At 50.1% G+C, this 20,277-nt stretch overlaps 1 protein-coding gene across 1 annotated transcript in view; it reads right to left on the reverse strand.

The window, feature by feature from the left end:
• The window catches only part of LOC138492607 (glutathione S-transferase theta-1-like), a 43,350-nt gene extending 23,577 nt beyond the window's left edge, over nt 1-19,773 (reverse strand). The window contains exons 1-2 of the mRNA XM_069619897.1: nt 19,596-19,773; nt 4,361-4,448 (exon numbers count right to left, since the gene is read on the reverse strand). Of these exons, the coding sequence (XP_069475998.1) occupies nt 4,361-4,448; nt 19,596-19,704 (197 nt within the window). The 5' untranslated portion in view covers nt 19,705-19,773. The remainder of the gene's footprint in view (nt 1-4,360; nt 4,449-19,595) is intronic.
• Between the last annotated feature and the right edge of the window lie 504 nt (nt 19,774-20,277).

The following is a 20,277-nucleotide window of genomic DNA, read 5'->3' on the forward strand; positions in this document are numbered from 1 at the left end:
ACAGGTGTTTGGGGGACCCCCAATAAAAATCTAAAATTTAGCAATGTTTGGGGTGTTTTAAATGGCAGAAAACAAGGGTTCGGGGGGGGGGGCGGACGCCCAATTAAATAAAATTGGTACATTCGGTATACAGATTTTTGGTGAAAAGTGTCATTAATCAACATTAGGTGAAAAAGTTTTCAATTAAACATTTTCGATGAAACATCTTTCAATTAAAAATATTTTGTGAAAATACATGTAAACCATACATTCATCCCTACTTGAACTCCTCCCGCTGGTACCTGGGCCTAACTCCTGGTGAGAGCGCATGCTCCTAGAACGTCTGGTCCACATCACCAGTTGCCGCCATTCCATCTTGGACTGTACTCCCCGATCCTACTGATAAGCCTTCGGAACTTGTCTTTTCAATACGCATGTCTTACCTGGACGGCAAGTACACCCTTCCTTGCCATGTGCATGGTTTCCCTGGACCATGCGGACATCCTAACGCAACCTGCGACATGACACTGCAGCATCCCTGGCTTGGCCACCTCCCTTACTAACTGGCCTGGTGTGAAAACTCTGTTTGGGTGGTCTGCCTTCAGTGACCACTAGGAGGAGGAGCCTTCCCCAGATATAAGGACCCAGGGTAGCGGAGCCCGCAGAGTCCTTGGTGTCCTTCTTGGAAGAGAGCAACGAGACTACTGTTCAAATCCTCACAACAAGCGGAGGACCGGGGTAGCGTGCCTCTAGCTATAGAACCAGGTGAAATACTGATAAGGACCCGGGGGTGGGTGGGTGGGGGAGTCGGAGCTGTCGGGCGTGCCCCACCCCAAGGCCTGTTCTTTACACGATTGGTAATTTTTGCTACGTTTATTACTCCACTGTTACTTCACTGTTGGCTGTATATAGGGGGGAACACAGGCGTATTGAGAAGCATAGGGAGCTAGGAAAGCACACTTATTGTGGACGTTTCTCTGGCCTGTGTCTGGTCGTGTCGCCAAATTTGTTTTTCGAACGCTGTAGTTGGCCTGTGCTGCCAGTACTACCTGTGCTGTTAGTGCTGCACTGGCGCCCTGGAGCAGGGTGCTGCTTACTGCTGAATACTGACTTGCTACGACAAAAAGAAACAGTCCATGTTGTCCACTGCTATTGTTGTGCTACAATTGAACCGCCATCAGACTTTATATTTACAGGTAAAACACTTAAAACAGCCGTAAAGTCTGCAATTAACTTGACAGTGAAGGGACCCGAAAGTACTGACTCGTCAAGGGGGCTGCAAGGTTTTCTCTCCCTCTGACTGCAACGTGATATTCTGGTTGCCTGTCAATGGGGTTGCGAGAATGTACTCTCCCCCGCGAATAGAGAACATCCCTTACTTTGGCACTGTCTAAAAATCAATAGCTTTTGCTTAATAATTTGCTGTCAGTGGGCTTGTGGGCTGCGAAGTCCCTCCGTCCTGGGCAATATTGGACAAGACTATATATCGGTTGGCTCAAAGACAAGTAACATTGGTCGTTCTCTACGAGCTGCTTTACACTGCACACTTGCATTTTGCACCTTGATTTTGATTCTGATTTCGAATATGACTTGACTTGCTGTTGCTGCTGATTCTTTTAATTATGCACCTTGCATTTCATATCCATTGATGCAATTTAACATTTTGCCTATATTTTTTTATTTCTTGAATGTAGAGTTAATGAACGTAACGAGCTTAATGAATTTTAATGTTGGCGTGTCCTTTTTTAGCTAGATTTTGCAATTTGGATATTAGGTTTTAGATTGTGCAGCTTTTTTATTTCTCGAATAATACGTTTTTTTAGACTCGCTCTGTTCTCCTTTTCTGTCTTTTGTCCCTTCTCCCTTCTCTCCGCCCTCTGTCCCCTGCTGCTCACCGCTCACGGTGGTCCCAGTGCAGGTCCCTGTGAGGGTTGGATCGGTAACGGCAACGGTGGATAGTGACCAAGAATGGTAGAAAGGAAACTTGGAGAGGAGGGCTCCACGACCACCAGTGCTAGAAAACCTAAGCAAACAAGAGTCCCAAAGGCACCTTAGGCCATTGGTAAACCCGTAGCCAGGCCTCCCAAGCCTAGGCGACTGGTGAGCCAACTGTCTCTGGATTCCTATGTAAAATCAATGGCAGGGAACCTGGCAGACAGGATACAAGTTACAGAAAAAGCAATATGGGAAGCTGCCGCTTCAATAGGGTCCACTAATGTACTGGAGGATGGGGGACAGGGAGAAGGATTTTTTGCTCCTAGCACCCAGCACAACTTAAGCACCCAGAAGGCCGTCTTGGAGGGGAAGGGGGGGCTGGCTGGAGTACCATCACCCAGCCAGGATACTGAACTGGTTGGCCGGGGGGGGGGAGTAACCATATTGGCCCCTCCTAGGGATGTGGGGGAGGCCCTGGATGACCAAGGGCCCACTGCACTACCAGGGGATGATTCAATAGCCTCAGATGAGGACGATGACAAGAAATGCTTGGAGGCTTTACTAGATACTAAATTGAAACCATTATTCCAACTTTTGGCTGTAAATAGGGCGTCTATAACCGGGGGTTCAATGTCAAGCCAAAATAAAGGCTACATATGCTCTGCTGCAAACCTTTAAAAAAGGGGGTTATGGACACTTTAGCGATATTGGATGACTCAATTAGAGATTTGAAAATGAAAGTGAAAGCCAACTGGAAGTTGTGTTTTTTTTTTCTTTTCCTCTCCCCTCTTCTTCTTAAGTAAAAATTGTGTGCACCTGTTCGTCTGATGTCCAATCTGCACAACCCAGTGTGTGTGATACACTCAGGAACACACCATTGGCCTGCTGATACCCTGACCTAACTCCTGGCGTGAGCGATCACTCCCGAGCTCCCAGAGCGTCCGGTCCACGACACCAGCTGCCACCACAAGTTCCTGAACTGCACACACTTCTCCCGTGCATACACCATTACAGTGATGTTACCTTTTACATGACCATGCAATGTTCCTTGTACTCATTCCAATACTTACCGGGCAACCTTGGTACCTATGCCCAATTCCCCCTTTCCAGAACTGGGCCGTCTCATGATACAAACCTATCTACTGCTCCCTTCTGCGGTCCATTCTCCTGTCACATAACCTACAAAGTTAGCCATCCATTAGTACAATTAGGCCATATTGGTCAACTTTCCCATACACGGAACAGCCGCTTGAAAACAAATTCACCTGCCTCTCGCTTGCACTTCTCACATCTTTGCTCCTTCACCTGCCCGTGGGGGCAGCCTGCAGCCAGGACCTTGCTGTTGGTAGACCCCCCTGGGATCCCCAAAAGTGACTCTTCGCACTAACGGGTGCGCTGGATATTGAAATCGGGTCCTGTCGGTAACACGCCAGTGTCATATAGCACTGTGTCATTTCATTGGTGAACTCTATACACTATCGCACGTGTCCCCACTGATATCAATTACCTGATCTTTTGTGATGTGCTTCTGGCATGGGACCTGTGTTGCTGTGCGTTGTCCTTCTTCCAAGACAAACTGGTTGCCGCTGAGCTTAAATGCATCCTGTGAACCCTGCAAGGCTTTAGCTATTGCTCAGGGTTCCTCATTTTTACTAATTTGCCCATTTGTTGGGAGGTGTTTTTTTGAAGGAGACGAAACCCTTGTCTGGCGGCTAATAGAGCACTACTGTGCATATAGGCCGCAAGAGGCGGAGGAAGAGTGGCCCCCGGGCTCCTAGGAATAGGGTGCCGGCATCATTCCTCAAGGGAAAGGAGGATTGAGTGGGAAAAGCCACACCAAGCCAAGTGTCATTAACTGTTTGCAAATATCCACTGAAAAGTTAACGTTATGGATCCTGAGTAGTGGAAACACGCAGCAGACGCTGCAGATAATTCTCCAGCTAGCGACTGCCCGCTAAGCCCAGAGCACTAGGTAGGCCTTAGACAAATGGAACATTTCATGCCTGTTCGGCAGAAGGATAAAACCTTTCTCTGCCGACGCTTCTAGTCACAGGAGTGCCCACTTCTGAAGCCTCAACCTCATCTTGTTTTTGATCTCTGGCTAGCTCAAGATTTCATTTTAGGAAGGCGCATGGATAACTTAAGGGCGCCTACACTATACAAGTAAGTCACAAAATGGCGCCCGTTCCCCTGCATCACACCAACAGTAAATGTTAAATAATTCCTGCTACCCTAAAAGGAAGGCTAGTTATAAATACTCCATTCACCCCCTGTAACCATCTTAAGTATGCCTGTAAACCCCCAACCCTCTCCACTCCCCCATCCGCCCCCAATTTATGTACAGCACTCTGATGTTAGGCTTGCACTCAAATAAAAAAAAATCTAGAATTGTAAAACATGCCTCCAACGAGGACAGCTACCGTTCGGACTAGGACCTCCCCCTCACCTCTCTGCCAATGTGAAGTCTCCATCCTTCAGTGCCGGCACTAACCGCAGCGGGTTCACACGCATGTACTCGCCAGTGAGATGCTCACCTAGAAAGAAAGAAACTAGTGCATCAAACAGGTGCACACGCAGAGCAAAGCATGCATTTATATCTGCGTTCTCCCACAAAGGAAGCTGCAAGAAGTTAAACTAGACTACATTACCATTAGCGAGACGACCCGGGGTGCTGGCAGGTGTGGCAGGCAAGAAACTTTACCAAGAAACATTATCACAGGTTTTCAGTAGCACTCTGTGCACAACCATGTATTTCACAATCTGAGCACCCCTGGGGGAGCGAGTTGTGGAACACCATGTAGAGGACAAGGAAAATGGGGGACCGCTGAATTGAGGTAATTGGGAGTGCGAGATCTGGACACAACTCGTCCTCAGTATATGCATGATCTACAGCTCAGATAGATCAGAGAAATTACCTCTGTGGGAGACGTTAAGTTAATGCCACTTACCACAGGAGAGGAGCCTCTTGGCACTCAAAGTGGTAACCTTCAAAAACACTTCACAAGTAGGCCAGTCTAGGTGCTAACAGAAATAACCCCTCAGTCTATTTTCTTTACAGAAGCTGCATAGAAACTTGCTTTTCTGCAAAGATTTTAAAACCCAAGGGAAAAGCAGACCCCCCCATTTATTCCCACCCTCCCTAGGCGGCTGAACAAGCTAGAATGCTACAGATGACTGGGGCAAATCTAGCAGATTAGCCCATTATGTTAAACAAAAACAAAACAAAAAAACGGTACAGGGCAAAATTTAACACAGATTGAGTGACCACAAGCTGAAAATGGAGGCCAGCTGACAGCACAAAGCACAAGCCCAGGGAGAGCAGAGCCTGTGAACAGTGTCCCTTAGGAGAAATGGAGCCTGGTGAGTGTGTACTAGGACTGTGCTGTGCAGTCCCTCCTTTTCCTTGAACTATCCTGTGCTGCACCCAGGGCACTCAGCATCTCTCCTATCTTCTCTAACTGCTACATTATCTCCTATCCTCCCTCTCTGGAAGAGAAAAGCTTAAAAATGCACCCTGACCAATAATCCTGGCCTACCCATCGCAGACACCCATGTCAGTGCATCTTCCAGATAGGTCTTCACTGACATCCTCTTTTCTGTTCCCTCTCCAGATCTATGGACTCCTCATCTCCAATCTCTCCCTTCTCACATCGTCTCCCATTAATGGTGGCACCAAATCGGAAGTCCTCTTGGCGGGCTTTGCATCATCCAGGTGCATCATTAAGGTCTATCACACTGGCCCTATTCTGGTTCAGGGTCCTCAAACCAACCTCCTTCTCTTTGACCAGTGCCTGCCATCCCTCATTAACTTCCTTCCCGCATTAGCTACTCCCTCTACCACTCTCTCTGCCCCCCCCCTCCGACTGGTGTACCACGCCCCTGTACCCCTCCGGATGGCTATAAGATAATTTCCAAGCCTTGACACAACTGCCCAATCGGTGGGGTTGCTCTGATTTTCCCTGAGTGGGTCCCTTTCTCCCTCATACCCACCCAGCTTTACTCCTCCTTTGTGAGCCTGGTTTGCAAGCTGGTCATCTCTTCCACCTCCTCACTGACCATTGTCACTATCTACAGGCCACCTGGCTCTACCACCTTGTTCCTCTCGGGGTAGGGGTGGGTCTCTCTCTCTCTCTTCAGGATCCACCTGAAACCTGCCTCTAAGCATAACACCTGGTAGGACTTTGAAATAGTAGACCTCAAACAAAAGTGTAGCGCTGCGGAACGAAAGTGTCAGACCTCAGGCTCACCCTCTGACAAACTGGGTTGTTGCCTGCTTCAAAGGCAATAAAGACTTTCCATCCATGCCAAAAAAGGGCCCACAACTAGGCACAGGTCTGTGGTGCATCCAACAACACGCTGGAACTCTTTAAAATCTGCAGGGAATCAGCCAACTCTTCCACAAGATCCATCATCATTGGACAATCTTAACAGCAAAAAAAAAGTATTTAAAATCCCATGCTAAAGTACCTTGTGGTCTGTGTTCGTCAAGAACACGTGCACTACTTCTGCTTGCTTAAACCATTGCTTAGTTATGGGGTATCTTACTGACGTTCAGCATTTCAATACTTCCAGTTCCAAAAGCATGGATTTCTGGACTGAATGACCTTGGGGCGGTTCAGTCCAGTGTCCTCTCCCTGTCGGCTCACAACAGCTCCTTTGTACAGCATCTGATGGCACGCCTGCATGGTGCTGCGTGAGCAGCGGCCACCCAAGGTCTTCCTTTGTGCGTACTTTACACAGAAACTTTGCCCCTCCCCCCACCTGCACCCCCCCCTCAAGGACAGTAGAGCCCAGCCACCTGGATAAACTCAGCCAAAGATGTGTGTTATGTTTTAGAAGTGGGTTGCTCCTTACCTGAACATAAATATAACTCCTCCCCTCTCTTGGCCACTCACGCCTTGCTGCTTGGACGCCATGCGAGGAGCTGGAAGCCCATTGGCTGAGAGGCAAAATAGCTTGCCAATGGGCAGGCTGCGTGAAGTTCGGGGCTCACGTCGGGGAAGCGCCTGCGTGGGTCCGCCCACGCATTCAGTAATTTAGAAGAAGAAGAAGAAGACCTTCAGTGCGAGGAGCGCATGGGCAAACATTGAGGAGCCGGATGAAGGCTGGTAGACCTGTGAGGAGCTCAGGCCAAACATGAAGAAAGCCTAGGGCACTGGACTGTGTGGCCAGGCTATGTGGTCAGGGCCGGACTGGGACAAGAAATAGGCCCAGACACCCAAAAAAAAGTGGCCCACCCCTTGCCTCATGACCCTTGACCTCTGAAGACATCACAAGATGTGATGTCATTTGACCCCACCTCAAAGTGACATCCCGGGAAGCGATGAAACACGACCTTTCACCCCTTGACAAAATAAGGAGTGGCATCAAATAGCATTGTTCCTAAGTACACTAAATTGCTGTGAATGCAAGCAGACGTCCAAGGCCAAATGATAATTTGTTATTGTATAGCATTTATGCTTAAGCTCTTTTTTATAGAACAAATATGCATACAATATCACCCAAACTGTGTTGTTACTCTGTTATCGACCTAAGAAGGATGAAAGGCTTTCTGAAGAAAAAAAAACAATCTATTTTTGTTCTTCCAAACCGGCCCAGGCATGCCCAGAAACCGACCCCCAACCCCCAGGGACGATTTTGGCCCAGCCACGGGCCGAAAGGCAGAGGGGCCAATTCGACCCTGCGTGTGGTATGGTGTCCCAGGGACTGGGAGCTTTCTAACAGTGGATTTCCTTTGGGAGGCCGCGTTCCCCGGGGTGCTGGAGTACCTGGGCTTGCTTGTGGCAGGTCTTCTCCGGGAGAAATAGTAGAGCGCAGCGTGTGCTGGGGAGGGAGGGGGCTGCGCTCTGCAGCTAGTGCAAGTCCTTTGCTGTATGCGGCTGATCCGTGTAGCTGGTAGAGGCGTCAGGCCTTGTGTAACCTGAGGGGCGGAGCGCCTTTCCCACAGACAGCGTGGCGCTGCTGCTCTGGGCAGGGCCGCGTGGGGAGGCGTGCGGCGTTGGGCGGCTGGAGGCAACTGATAGCGGATGGAGGAGGAGGCGGAGCGCTGGCACGGTGGGATCACCGGCCGCGCTAGGAGGAGGACGCTTGGCAGACTGCCAGTGCAGTAATGGAGGATCGGCACGGTGGAATCACCGACCGCGCAGGAAGCAGGACACACAGCGGACTGCCGGTAAGGAGGACTCCGGCGTGCGGGAGAAAAGCCTTGTTGCCAGTGTTGACCCGAACAGGGCCGGGTGCGTAGAAAGGAGGAGGCACAGCCGGAGGGATATTGCATAACCTTCTTTATTAACATTCAACTGTAACTGGCGCCAAGCGCACCTTCCCCTTCAACTCCCCCCAACTAACATCACTGGTCTCGCCCTTTTGTGGGCGGGCCTAACTCTTAAAGGTGCGGTGGTCCTTAAACAAAAGACAGACCACACACCCGTGTGGGGGAAAAAGAGTATGTGGGAGGCAGACAGGAAAGGGAGGGGATGGGGGAGGTGAGATTCCCTTTTGGGTCGAGGTGGGGAGAACCCACATAAAAAAATGCATGAATGTGGAGTAGTAAGGTGCAAAAGGGCAGTGTAAAAAGAAAGGCGTGTGTTATGGGGCACAAGCAGTTTTATATCCCTAGTGCAATTATCTGATCACACAGCCAATATAAGAAATGAAAAGAATTCTTGGGCACTTAATTGTGTTGCAACTCATGTTGCTTACATTTGAAAGACCTTGATAAATTGCAGGCTTCCCAGATCAATGTGCCAGGAATGTGGCTACCTAAGCGATTATTTGCTTGACAACCTTACCATGCGCGTCTATTCTGGGGCCAAACCCCAGATAAAGCAATGCAGGCGGTGCGCAGATCATGAACAGATGTATTGCCCTCTGCACGGCAGAGCAAAGAACGGCAGCCAGCAATGACGCGGAAAACCCTTAATTGCTGTTTAAGAGAAGCCATTAAGCTTTCCTTGTCAGTCACAGGGTGGCGCCCAAGGCAAGGGCGCTTGGGGGGGTCCCTTACACAAAGCATATGGAATAGGGAGACCAGATTTGCAAGACGAAAAACCGGGGTGACCAACAACATAAAAGAAGGATTATCCCCCAACAGCCCATCCTCAATCCTGCATCCCCCCTCAAACCGCTCCCCTCCACCACATCCCACAGTATTTCCAGCACTGCTCCTATAAACTGCGCGCTTTGGACTGGTCCTATAAACTGTGCGCTTTGGACTGCCCCTATAAGATGCGCGCTTTGGACTGCCCCTATAAACTCCATGCTATGGACTGCTCCTATAAGCTGCGTGCTTTGGACTGCTCCTATAAACTGCGTGCTTTGGACTGCCCCTATAAGATGCGCGCTTTGGACTGCCCCTATAAACTCCATGCTATGGACTGCTCCTATAAGCTGCACGATTTGGACTGCTCCAATAAACTGCGCGCTTTGGACTGCTCCTATAAGCTGCGCGTTTTGGACTGCTCCTATAAACTCCATGCTATGGACTGCTCTTATAAGCTGCGTGCTTTGGTCTGCTCCTATAAACTGCGCGCTTTGGACTGCTTCTATAAACTGCGCGCTTTTGACTGGTCCTATAAACTGTGCGCTTTGGACTGCCCCTATAAGATGCGCGCTTTGGACTGCCCCTATAAACTCCATGCTATGGACTGCTCCTATAAGCTGCGTGCTTTGGACTGCTCCTATAAACTGCGCGCTTTGGACTGCCCCATAAGATGCGCGCTTTGGACTGCCCCTATAAACTCCATGCTATGGACTGCTCCTACAAGCTGCACGATTTGGACTGCTCCTATAAACTGCGCGCTTTGGACTGCTCCTATAACCTGCGCGTTTTGGACTGCTCCTATAAACTCCATGCTATGGACTGCTCCTATAAGCTGCGTGCTTTGTTCTGCTCCTATAGGCTGCGCGCTTTGGACTGCTCCTATAAACTGCGCGCTTTTGACTGCCCCTATAAACTCCATGCTATGGACTGCTCCTTTAAACTGCATGCTTTGATCTGCTCCTATAAAATGCGTGCTTTGGACTGCTCCTATAAAATGCGTGCTTTGGACTGCTCCTATAAGCTGCGTGCTTTGGACTGCTCCTATAAGTTGCGTGCTTTGGACTGCTCCTATAAGCTGCGTGCTTTGGACTGTAAAAGATAAGCTCATCAATAACTAGCAAACTGTGCCCGTGCTTCGCACATGCTCTGTACACATTACACTCATTCATTGTTGACCATCACGGAGCACACGTGGAGGGGAGGTATAGAATGGCGTGCTGCAGCATAATGGGCCCTTCTGTGCACCCCCCCCCCCCCCACCTGTCGCCTCGCCCCGGCGCGGTGCAATATGTTGCCGTGCATAGATCCGGAAGCAGTGCGTCCGAGGGCCTTCAAACGTGTTTTTTAGGCCTTCAAGTTTTGTTCCTAGCGACAGTTAGTTAAAAATGAGCACTGTCCAGTCCTTCTATAGCATTTATGTTGGCAGTGCAGATTTCTCGGTGCGTCCTGGGTCCTTGAAATGTGAAGTTCTGTTCCTCGCGTCCAGACACTTGAAATGAGCGCTGTCCGGTCCTTCTACGACCACCTTGATGTTTCACCTCTCCCAGGCACCGTCTCATGTGTGCAAGGGCTGAAAACCGAGGAAGGGGGTGGGGTTTCCTGTGCAACATTTGGTACAGATTGGTGGAACGCTGTGGAATTGTATGAGGAACAAACTGATTTTTGGTTTACATATAGATAGATAAAAAGAGCTTTCGCTTTGATGCATGTTACTAGCCTTGCTGTTCATTCATTCATTCATTCAGCAACTGCTCTCTGTGGCACAATCAGTTGATGCGTGTGCCTGTAGCTAGAAGGTTGGGGGCAGGCAACACCGGGACGTCTGGACACCCTAACATGAATGAAAGTTCTGAGGGGCCAGGAGACAATGGATAGACTGACCAACAGGGGTATACATGGTCCCAGATCATGGAGCGGTGGCGCATGGGCAGAGACTGGGGGCAGACAGGCAGAGGGTCTTGGGGCACATGAACGGAGTGAGACGAGAAAACATTGGCTCAGTAGACTTGGGCTTTTAAAAGCACTAAAGCAGAGAGGATTTTGCTCTTAGTGTGTGCACCTGTAAATTCAGAACCCCATCCCCCATTCTCTCCAGAAGTCCCTTTCCCCATAAACTTCAGATTCCCATCTGTTCGGTTGTGTCTCAGAAGTCCAATGATTACAGCCAATGTGACTTACACAGGTCAATTTCACTTTGCATATTGACCCTCTCCTTGGAGCCAAATACCACACGCGTCCATTGGCTCCGCCCCCACCCTGCTCGAGGGAGCAGTGATAGGGTGATCCTCTCCTTGGAGCCAAATGACCACACTCGTCCATTGGTTCCACCACCACTTTGCTCTAGGGAGCAGTGATAGGGTGATCCTCTCCTTGGAGCCCAATGATAACGCGTGTCCATTGGTTCCGCCACCACCTTGCTCTAGGGAGCAGTGTTAGGGTGATCCTCTCCGGTGATCCTCTCCTTGGAGCCAAATGACCATGCGCGTCCATTGGTTCCGCCACCACCTTGCTCTAGGGAGCAGTGATAGGGTGATCCTCTCCGGTGATCCTCTCCTTGGAGCCAAATGACCATGCGCGTCCATTGGTTCCGCCACCACCTTGCTCTAGGGAGCAGTGATAGGGTGATCCTCTCCGGTGATCTTCTCCTTGGAGCCAAATGACCATGCGCGTCCATTGGTTCCGCCACCACCTTGCTCTAGGGAGCAGTGATAGGGTGATCCTCTCCGGTGATCCTCTCCTTGGAGCCAAATGACCATGCGCGTCCATTGGTTCCGCCACCACCTTGCTCTAGGGAGCAGTGATAGGGTGATCCTCTCCGGTGATCTTCTCCTTGGAGCCAAATGACAACGCGTGTCCATTGGTTCCGCCACCACCTTGCTCTAGGGAGCAGTGATAGGGTGATCCTCTCCGGTGATCCTCTCCTTGGAGCCAAATGACCATGCTCTTCCATTGGTTCCGCCACCACCTTGCTCTAGGGAGCAGTGATAGGGTGATCCTCTCCGGTGATCCTCTCCTTGGAGCTAAATGACAACGCATGCCCATTGGTTCCGCCAACACCTTGCTCTAGGGAGCAGTGATAGGGTGATCCTCTCCGGTGATCCTCTCCTTGGAGCCAAATGACCAGACGCGTCCATTGGTTCTGCCACCACCTTGCTCGAGGGAGTATTGGTAGGGTTGAGGGCAGGTCATCTGGAATAAGGAGTTCTAAAGACTACCTCAACAAATCACTGCAGTGATTGGCATTTCCGGATCCTAATCTACAAAATAGAGACTTTAAACTATTCATTGAAGGAAAGGCAAATTCCCATTTGAAAAAGAAATAACAAATGCTATTTCGCTTTTGATAAATCTTGCAACATTTTGGGAGTACCTAAGGTTTCTCTCCCGATGAGCCACTATATAATAGGGGTGATACACGTGTTAAGAGATTTCACAAAAAGTGTGGCAGAGACACAATAAGTGTGGAATGAAAAATTCTTTTGCAAACCCAAAAGTGTGGAACAATAATCATTTGGAACTTACTTTGAAAGAACTCAATAAAACCTGGTCGAAGAAGCGTTTTGGAAATCTCTAAGAGATAATCTAACACACGCCCAGTTGGCGCTATAGGCTAATTCCTGGTAACAAAAAAACTATTGGATAGTCAAAATAGTGGTATACACCTATGCAGACAACTGGAAACTACTAAAACTTGCTAGACTCGCCATGAGGTCGTTTATTGACTGTATTTCTCTTGCACAGCTAAACAAATTATTTCCATGTCTGCTGCTAGGAAGTCGGTGAGGGGGGGACGGGGAAGGGGGTCCCGCAGACGGTCCCAAGTAGAGTGACAAATTCCGCTCTAGAAACCGCTCCAGCAGGAGGTTAGAACCATGTCTGCTTGGGAAACCCCGGCCTAACAGCAGGGCAGAGCCAGGGATGCCCACATCTCCTTTCAAGCAGCAGAGCTGCTTGGGACCTCTCCTGAATTGGTGAACCTCCCCAATTAAAAAAGTGGGCTAAAAAACAAATAAACTAGAAAAAAACGAAATGGAGGGCTAATTAACCCACTCTCCTTAAAGGGAGAGTGAAATGTATGACCATGTCTGCTTAGGGAGACCCCTTTCTATCCGCCCCTCCCCCTCCTTACTCTCAATCTTCACTCTTGAGAACCTGAAGGCTGAGAAGGAGCCACCATTGAGCGCCAACAGGAGGAAAAAATTCAAAAGCAACTTTGCCAATAAGGGGCAGTCATGTACTGGACTCCGATGGTTGGGGACTAACCCCCCTGGCACGGTTATCACCAGTCCCCTCCCGCCAGTATCTGTAAGGCCATGAATAATGACCACCCACCATCGCCCTGGCAGTGAGCCTTCTGGGCAACATGATATAGCTATAGTATTTTTGCGTATTGGGTACGGTTATAAAGTGCAAACCACACACAGGTGCGGTCACCCAGGAGCCCAGTGCTCTGCAGCCTTTGGAAAAGGAGGCAACTGCAGAAAACAATGCGAGTGGAGAGGGTTTGGGGGAGGGAGGGAGGATTGAGATGGGGCGGGAGCACTCTAGAAAGAACACGGGGTCTGGGGTGTTCACGGTGGTGGCACATAAAATAAGAGTTAACTGGCCAAACAGGATAAATATACCTATATTTTACCAAGCTGGTTAAAAAAATGCGACCTGAAGCAGAGTAAGACAATAAACTTTTTGCATCGTTAATATAAATCCTAAAAAGTTAACTCACGTTCAACAGATGCAACAATGCGCTTTGCACTCAGCAAGAGACTGCATTCTTTTAGTTCAAGCAGTCATCCCTCCCAGCGCAGCTTCAAATAATGTGTAGCTAGAGGTGGTATTTAGGAATCTAAGTGATCCGGCCGCGGCTGAGACTACCGCAGGCGAAACGTTTGCATGAGCAAGGTGCGAACTACCAAAAATGTGCACCTTTCTCATGGGAACACACATACATACTCACACCCACACACACAACACACCCATAACTACCCCCCACCCAGACCCCCAACATAAACAAACCCCACTTACCTTCATCTTCACGCTGGGTTCCTGCAGCGCCAGTTCCCTTTCACTTCCGTGATCGGGAAACGGCACCACAGAGTCCTTTTCTTTTCTTTTTTTTTTTAAAAACGGAAGGCTGTGGGGGTGTCCCCCCAAGCCCCGCTCACTATACCATGAAGTGTAGTGAGCGGGGCAATACAGAGGACACCCCCGCATCCCCTGTTTTTTTTTTTTTACAATGCTACCACCAAAGGTTCGAACTTTTGGTGTTCGAACCTTTGGTGGTAGCATTTTTAGAACTTTTGGTCATTGCGACCATTTGTTTTCGGTAAAATCGTCCTAAGCCATATTTAGCAAGGAGAGACATCGCTTCCAGCTCAGATTTAAATAATAGGCAATGAAAAAGAGTCTGTTTACCACAGAAAATGTCAGAGTCAGTTTCAAGTAATAGCCAAGAGGGTCTGTTTAACAGACGAAATGTCAACTACGGACCCCAAATACAGGGGGAAAGGAGGCCACTGCTCCATGGGTTCTTTAGCAGTGGTTGCAGGAATCGTACGCTGCCATACAGATTGGTTTATAGTTTTCAGTTTGTGGCTGTACATCCCAGCGGCAGCTGGTGAATTGTTAAATTAGAAGGGTGTACAACCCGCCCCACCCAAATATGCCATAGCAACCAAGAGTGGCAAGAGTGCCCAAACCAATCGAGGGGTTGGCCACTCCCCCACCTCTTTAGAAAATGTTTAAAATAATGGCTTAAAATCGAGCCTTTTACAGCACATATGTTTTGAAACATTGGGTGAAAAGCCAAGCAGTTTGCAATTGGTTTTGTAGGGTAACTCATAAAAAAATCCAATAGATGCAAGTCACCAACAGTGCACAGGAGAATTTCACCCAGCACATTTTCATGATGTCTTTGCCCACAGTATATGCGAATATAAAAACATGCCCATGCTGGCGGCACCCATATGCCTGAATACCCAAATAGGAACAGAGCTCGAAATGAAGATTAGGTGAGCAGGAGCTAAAACCAGCTCCCGAGTGTCAGGCATCACCCAGTAGGCAGGAGCAATCACTGGGAAGCCAGGAGCACACTGAAAATGTTACTTCCGCACGAGATGCAAGCTTTTAACTGTTTGCCCATGATGTATGATCCATTACATTGAATGGGTCCCAATTCTTTTTTTACTCATCAAACACTCATAGTTAACATGTAAGGCCCCAGTTTGCCTTGGAAGCCAACAGTAGCTCCCGGTGACTGTTGGATTTCAGCTAACCAGGCTCTTCTACGATAGAAGCAGGCGCTAAATAGCTCCCAGAAATTTCAAACCCCCCTCCTCTACTTCTAATCCCACTTAATGCACTGCCAGGTGTCCAAAGTCCCTGGGCAGGAGAGGCCTGTCCATTGCCTCTGGTCCAGGGCAAATGCAACCTGCCCATTGCCTCTGGTCCAGGGCAAGTGCAACCTGCCCATTGCCTCTGGTCCAGGGCAAGAGCGGCCTGCCCATTGCCTCTGGGCCAGGGCAAGTGCAACCTGCCCATTGCCTCTGGTCCAGGCTAAGAGCGGCCTGCCCATTGCCTCTGGTCTAGGGCAAGAGCAGCCTGCCCATTGCCTCTGGTCCAGGGCAAGATCGGCCTGCCCATTGCCTCTGGTCTAGGGCAAGAGCAGCCTGCCCATTGCCCAGTGGAGTAACTTTGCTGAAAATGTTGGGGGGGGGTATGACATCTGAAGAAAAGGTGCCCCAGCCACATGAATGGGGACAAAATGGTGTGCCATGAAAGCTGGGGGGTCAAACACCCCTGGCCCCCCTAAAATTACGCCCATACCATTGCCTCTAGTCCAGGACAAGCACAGCCTGCCCATTGCCTCTAGTCCAGGGCAAGCGTGGCCTGTCCATTGCCTCTAGTCCAGGGCAAGAGTGGCCGTCGGCTCCAGAAAAAATCTAAATATCCCCTGTAGTGGGGCGTGCTGGTACACTTAGGCAAGTGAAGTAAAAAGCGCATGCACACTAAAAACCAGGCTTTAAGTGGGCTGGGGCCAAGCACCGTCAGTCTTGAGAAAGTGCTCTTGAACCGGGGCCCAGCCCGACTAGCCCCAGCCACGCCAACTCCTCATTAAGCCTGTGTAACCGAAGGGCTGCACGGTTACACTGGCTGCCTGCAGCTGTCAGCACTTCGGATTAGAAAAAAAGAAAAAGGCATCACCTTTTCTTTTTTTCAAATCCGAAGAACTGACTCCACCAGAAGGCCCGTGTGACAGTGGCTTCGGCTACACAGACTCCCAGATGACTCTTTCTAACCCGAAGTACTGACACCTCCAGACAGCCCCTGTGACCGTGGCTTCGGCTACACAGGCTCCCTGAGGACTCTTTACTCACAAACAGGAGGAGAGCGCGCGGGCCCAGCTCCCATTTTGTTTCTGAGTTAAGAGTCAACACGCAGGAGGGCAGCCCATCACGCAGCATGAACGCCCATCACGCAGCATGAAAGGGCTTTCATGCTGTGTGATGACTCTTTACTCCAAAACAATAGGAGAGCCGGGCCCTCCAGCCCTCCTCTTGTTGAGGAAAGAGCCATCCACAGCAGACAGACCGTTCATCCAAGGAGCCCCTGGTTTTTAATCACGCGGCTTCTTGAATGAAAGGGCGGCCTGTTGCGTCTTGGAGCTGGGGCCCACTAGTGTCACACCTTTGGTGGGCTGGGGGTAATAATGCCTGGCGCCCCAGCTCCCCTGCTTACACCAGCCCTCCCCCTTCTCCCCTAGGTGACGGAGAGGGGTGGGGGGCTTTCGTTAGGGGCGTAGCCTAACACATACTTAGGCCACGCATCCTAAGGAGAGCACCCCTAAATTTAGTATCCCACTTAAAGCCCGGCTAATAACCTTCTATTCGGTCACTGTCCTTGCATCTAGGAGTACCCTCAATGCTTTCCTAATGAGGTTACTAACCACACACTTCCCTCTAGGCAGGGCGTATTTGGGCTGGGGCAGAGAAGGGGCATCCCAAACCCTCCGAGCTAACCCAGGAAACGCCAAAATCTGTTCCCTGAGCGCTCCCCAGAAGCATCCCGGAGCCTCAGCGCGCGACAATCTTTAACATATAAACTACACAAATTAACAGTCAAAGCCTCCCATCCTGTGAACTAACTGCCCAACTTGGCTGTATGTCTTGCAATGTCCACACATTCCTTTGCTAGGATGAGTAGTCTGAGAAATGAAAAGAGCAGGGAGCCCACAGTCCACTACTTGCTCAAACATCATTAGACATTTCAAAATAAAAGTGGCATACTTATGTTCCCAAAATGCTGTTTGCTTTTATGCAAATGACAAGGATTGGGTTCCCTGAAGAGATGGGGTGTTGCACGACCTGGGCTGGAGCTGCAACCCTAAGCCCCCCACCTACTCCCTGCGGGCCATTCTTCATGTTGTCCATTTTACCTTTACATGTGTTCAATATAGCGGGTCGACATAGGGGGCTAGCAGGGACTTGGCCACCCCTACTTTCCTCCAATTGACTAAAATGTACACACGCATTCCACTACTCTCTGACGTTTTTCCCATGCCTGGACTTCCATCCCCCAAGGGGGGGGGGGGTGGGGTTCAACCTACAGCGCGCTGGGAACATACCACTGGTGAAAGGCGCTATACAAATGCCCATTACATTACATAATGTGTTGAAATCAACGGCAACTCCTCCCCAGCGGCCTCGCTGTGCAACAAAAAATGTGCCTGTTTGTGCCCCATGTTGCCTCCTCCAACCCCTTGAGCTAGCCCTCCCGCCAAGCTCCCATGCCCCCCTCAACACCCAATCCATTTTCTGGCTCCAGATATGTTGTGGAAACAGAATCTGCAACCAGGAGACAAACCCTGTCTTCCATAAATCACCGGAATGGTGTGATCTTGGCCACGCATTGTGCGATCTTGGCCACACTATCACAACTCTGTTCCCCAGTACGCTTATTTGGCAGACATTTGAGCCCACAAACTTTGGCCTCTACATATAAAATTATAGATGGGTAGCTATCAAACGCATTCGCACAGAGGTATATGCCAACGAGCTCTGTGCTCCCAGATGGGAAGCAGGCATAGTCGAGAGCTATGCATCTGTAATTGTATGCCGTGGTCCCCCCCACCCTGCAGACACCACACAAATAAGGAGAGAGAAAAAAAACAGAACAAGTTGCAGCCTTCTGCTGGGATGTCAGAGCAATAGGCGCCGAGCTTGTGGGGGCAGTTGACCCCTATACTCCTTGGACGACTGGGGCAGGAGGGCAATTTTGACCGTGTGGATATTCTGGGTGTATTTGGATGGGGGCCACCAAACAGAAATAAAGTGGGGTTGGGGAGTTTCCCGGCGTGACAGGGCTTTTTTCCCCCCTCCAGCTGGGCTGAGGCTCGGCAAAGTGGTAGCAACATTAACAAGTACTGTGCCCTGCAAAGTAGGGAGGCCACCTGGAACCACATTTGGCTGTACAGTGCCCTTTATAAATGTTCAATAAATAAAATGACTGCACCACCTGCACCTGAACTGGGAGGTGGAGGGAGAAGAAGGTGGCTGGACAGGCCCAAGTTGTTTGACAGGTGCAGAACTAGTAGGTGAAAGTGGAGCTCCAAAAGCAGAATGCTGAGGAAAGGCAGCTCAGCAGGTTAGGTAACTGTTGCCGATATGTTATAAGGGGGTGTCCAGACCCTGGAGGGGATGCTAGAGCAGCAGCCTGCATAGGGGGCCGTCCTTCTGGCCAGCCCCCCGGAGGTACATACACCCACCTCCTCCCCAGAGTTGGAAGGGGTGTCCCCAGGCCCAGCCATATCCGGCTTGAGCTCCGGGGCACAGTTATAAGGCAAGGGGGCTGCAGCGCTCAGTCTCTTGTTGCACCCAGCTTGGGGTGTTTTCCGATCGGTGTGCGAGTCTACGCGTGGTTTGTTTTGTTGTTGTGGTGTAGTGAAGTTTGTGCGGTTTGTTATGCTATAGGGTTGTAGTTGTGTTTGGTTAGAGCTCTATGCAGTGGGGTGAAGTTGTTAGTGGATTGGTTATTGGCATCGCTATCTGGATGTGATGTGCTAAATTTCCACGTGAGAGGAATTGTGTTCCCCAATAGAGGATCAAAGCCAGAGGTGATTTAACAGTCGCCAGGCAGACAAATGGCGAGCGGGCCCCTGTGCCTTGCCCCGCCCCTTCCCTTCCCACACTCATCAGATTGTACTTTAACAGCTGGAATAGGGTCAGCGCTGGTGCGCAGCATGTGTGGCTGCACTTGGGAGTGGGGGCCCAGCGGCGGCGCTCATGGGTCCCTGGGCAGAGAGTGCCTCCAGGACACGCCCACTTGGGGCCCTCTGACAGTTTTTCCCACAGGGCCATTTGCCTTAAATCTGCCACTGATCACAGCTCCCAGATTGGGAACTAGGTGTGGCGCCTTCCATACACAACACGATACATTAAAGGTACCTTGACCCCTCTGGTCCTCGTTGCATTGCAAGCGGGATGTGTGATCCGAACCATGGCTTCACACTGCATGTGCAAAGTCAGGCGCTCCAAACATTGAGCAATGCAAGCAAGTGGTACCCATCGCCTTTGCCCCACCATGAATTCCACTCTCTCCTTTGCTCCAATTTGAACCCCACCTCCTCAGTGAGCGCCTTCCTCACCTTTGAACAACTGCACTTGCTTGAACTCGAAGCCGATGTTGTTCTTCTTAGCGAAGATGTAGACAGAGCGGCAGGGCTGAGACAGGAGGTCCAGGTAGAGCTCAAGCATCGTGGCCGGCAGAGGGCGCTGGAGAGGCGGCGGTGTTAGAGCGAGTCTGACCCAAGCGAAGGAGCAGAGAGACTGGCCTCGCGCCACTCCCTCACCAGAACCCCTCTGCGAGGACACGCCCCTTCATGCTACCCACGCCCACCGCCGGTCGCATCCCACCTGTCCCTCCCTACCAATCAGCAGGAGCCACAGCCGCCAACTTGCAAAGTTCAGGTCCGCCGGTCCTTCTACAGCAAGTCATGTGTGGTAACTTTGGATTTGTATAATAGATGCAGCCTACTGCCCCCCCTCCCCAACCCCCACAAAATAGGAGCAAGAGTAGAAGAAAAGCGATGTAGCAAAACCTCTCCCTAGGGACTGGGTGATCGGGGAGTGAGTGTTCTGCTCTCAAGATTGTTTTTAAAAAAGGTGTCTATCACAGTTGTTTTTCAGACAATTTTGACAACAAATCATAAGGTTGAGACATGAGAAGAAGCTGTGACAAGAATACAGTGCAGGGAAAACAAACAGAAACTGCTTTCTGCTCAGTCAGAACAGCCCACGGTCAGAGCCATTTGTCTATATACAAAACTG

This window comes from Ambystoma mexicanum, chromosome 10 (assembly GCF_040938575.1).
Source record: "Ambystoma mexicanum isolate Mex_15411 chromosome 10, UKY_AmexF1_1, whole genome shotgun sequence".
NCBI lineage: Eukaryota > Metazoa > Chordata > Amphibia > Caudata > Ambystomatidae > Ambystoma > Ambystoma mexicanum.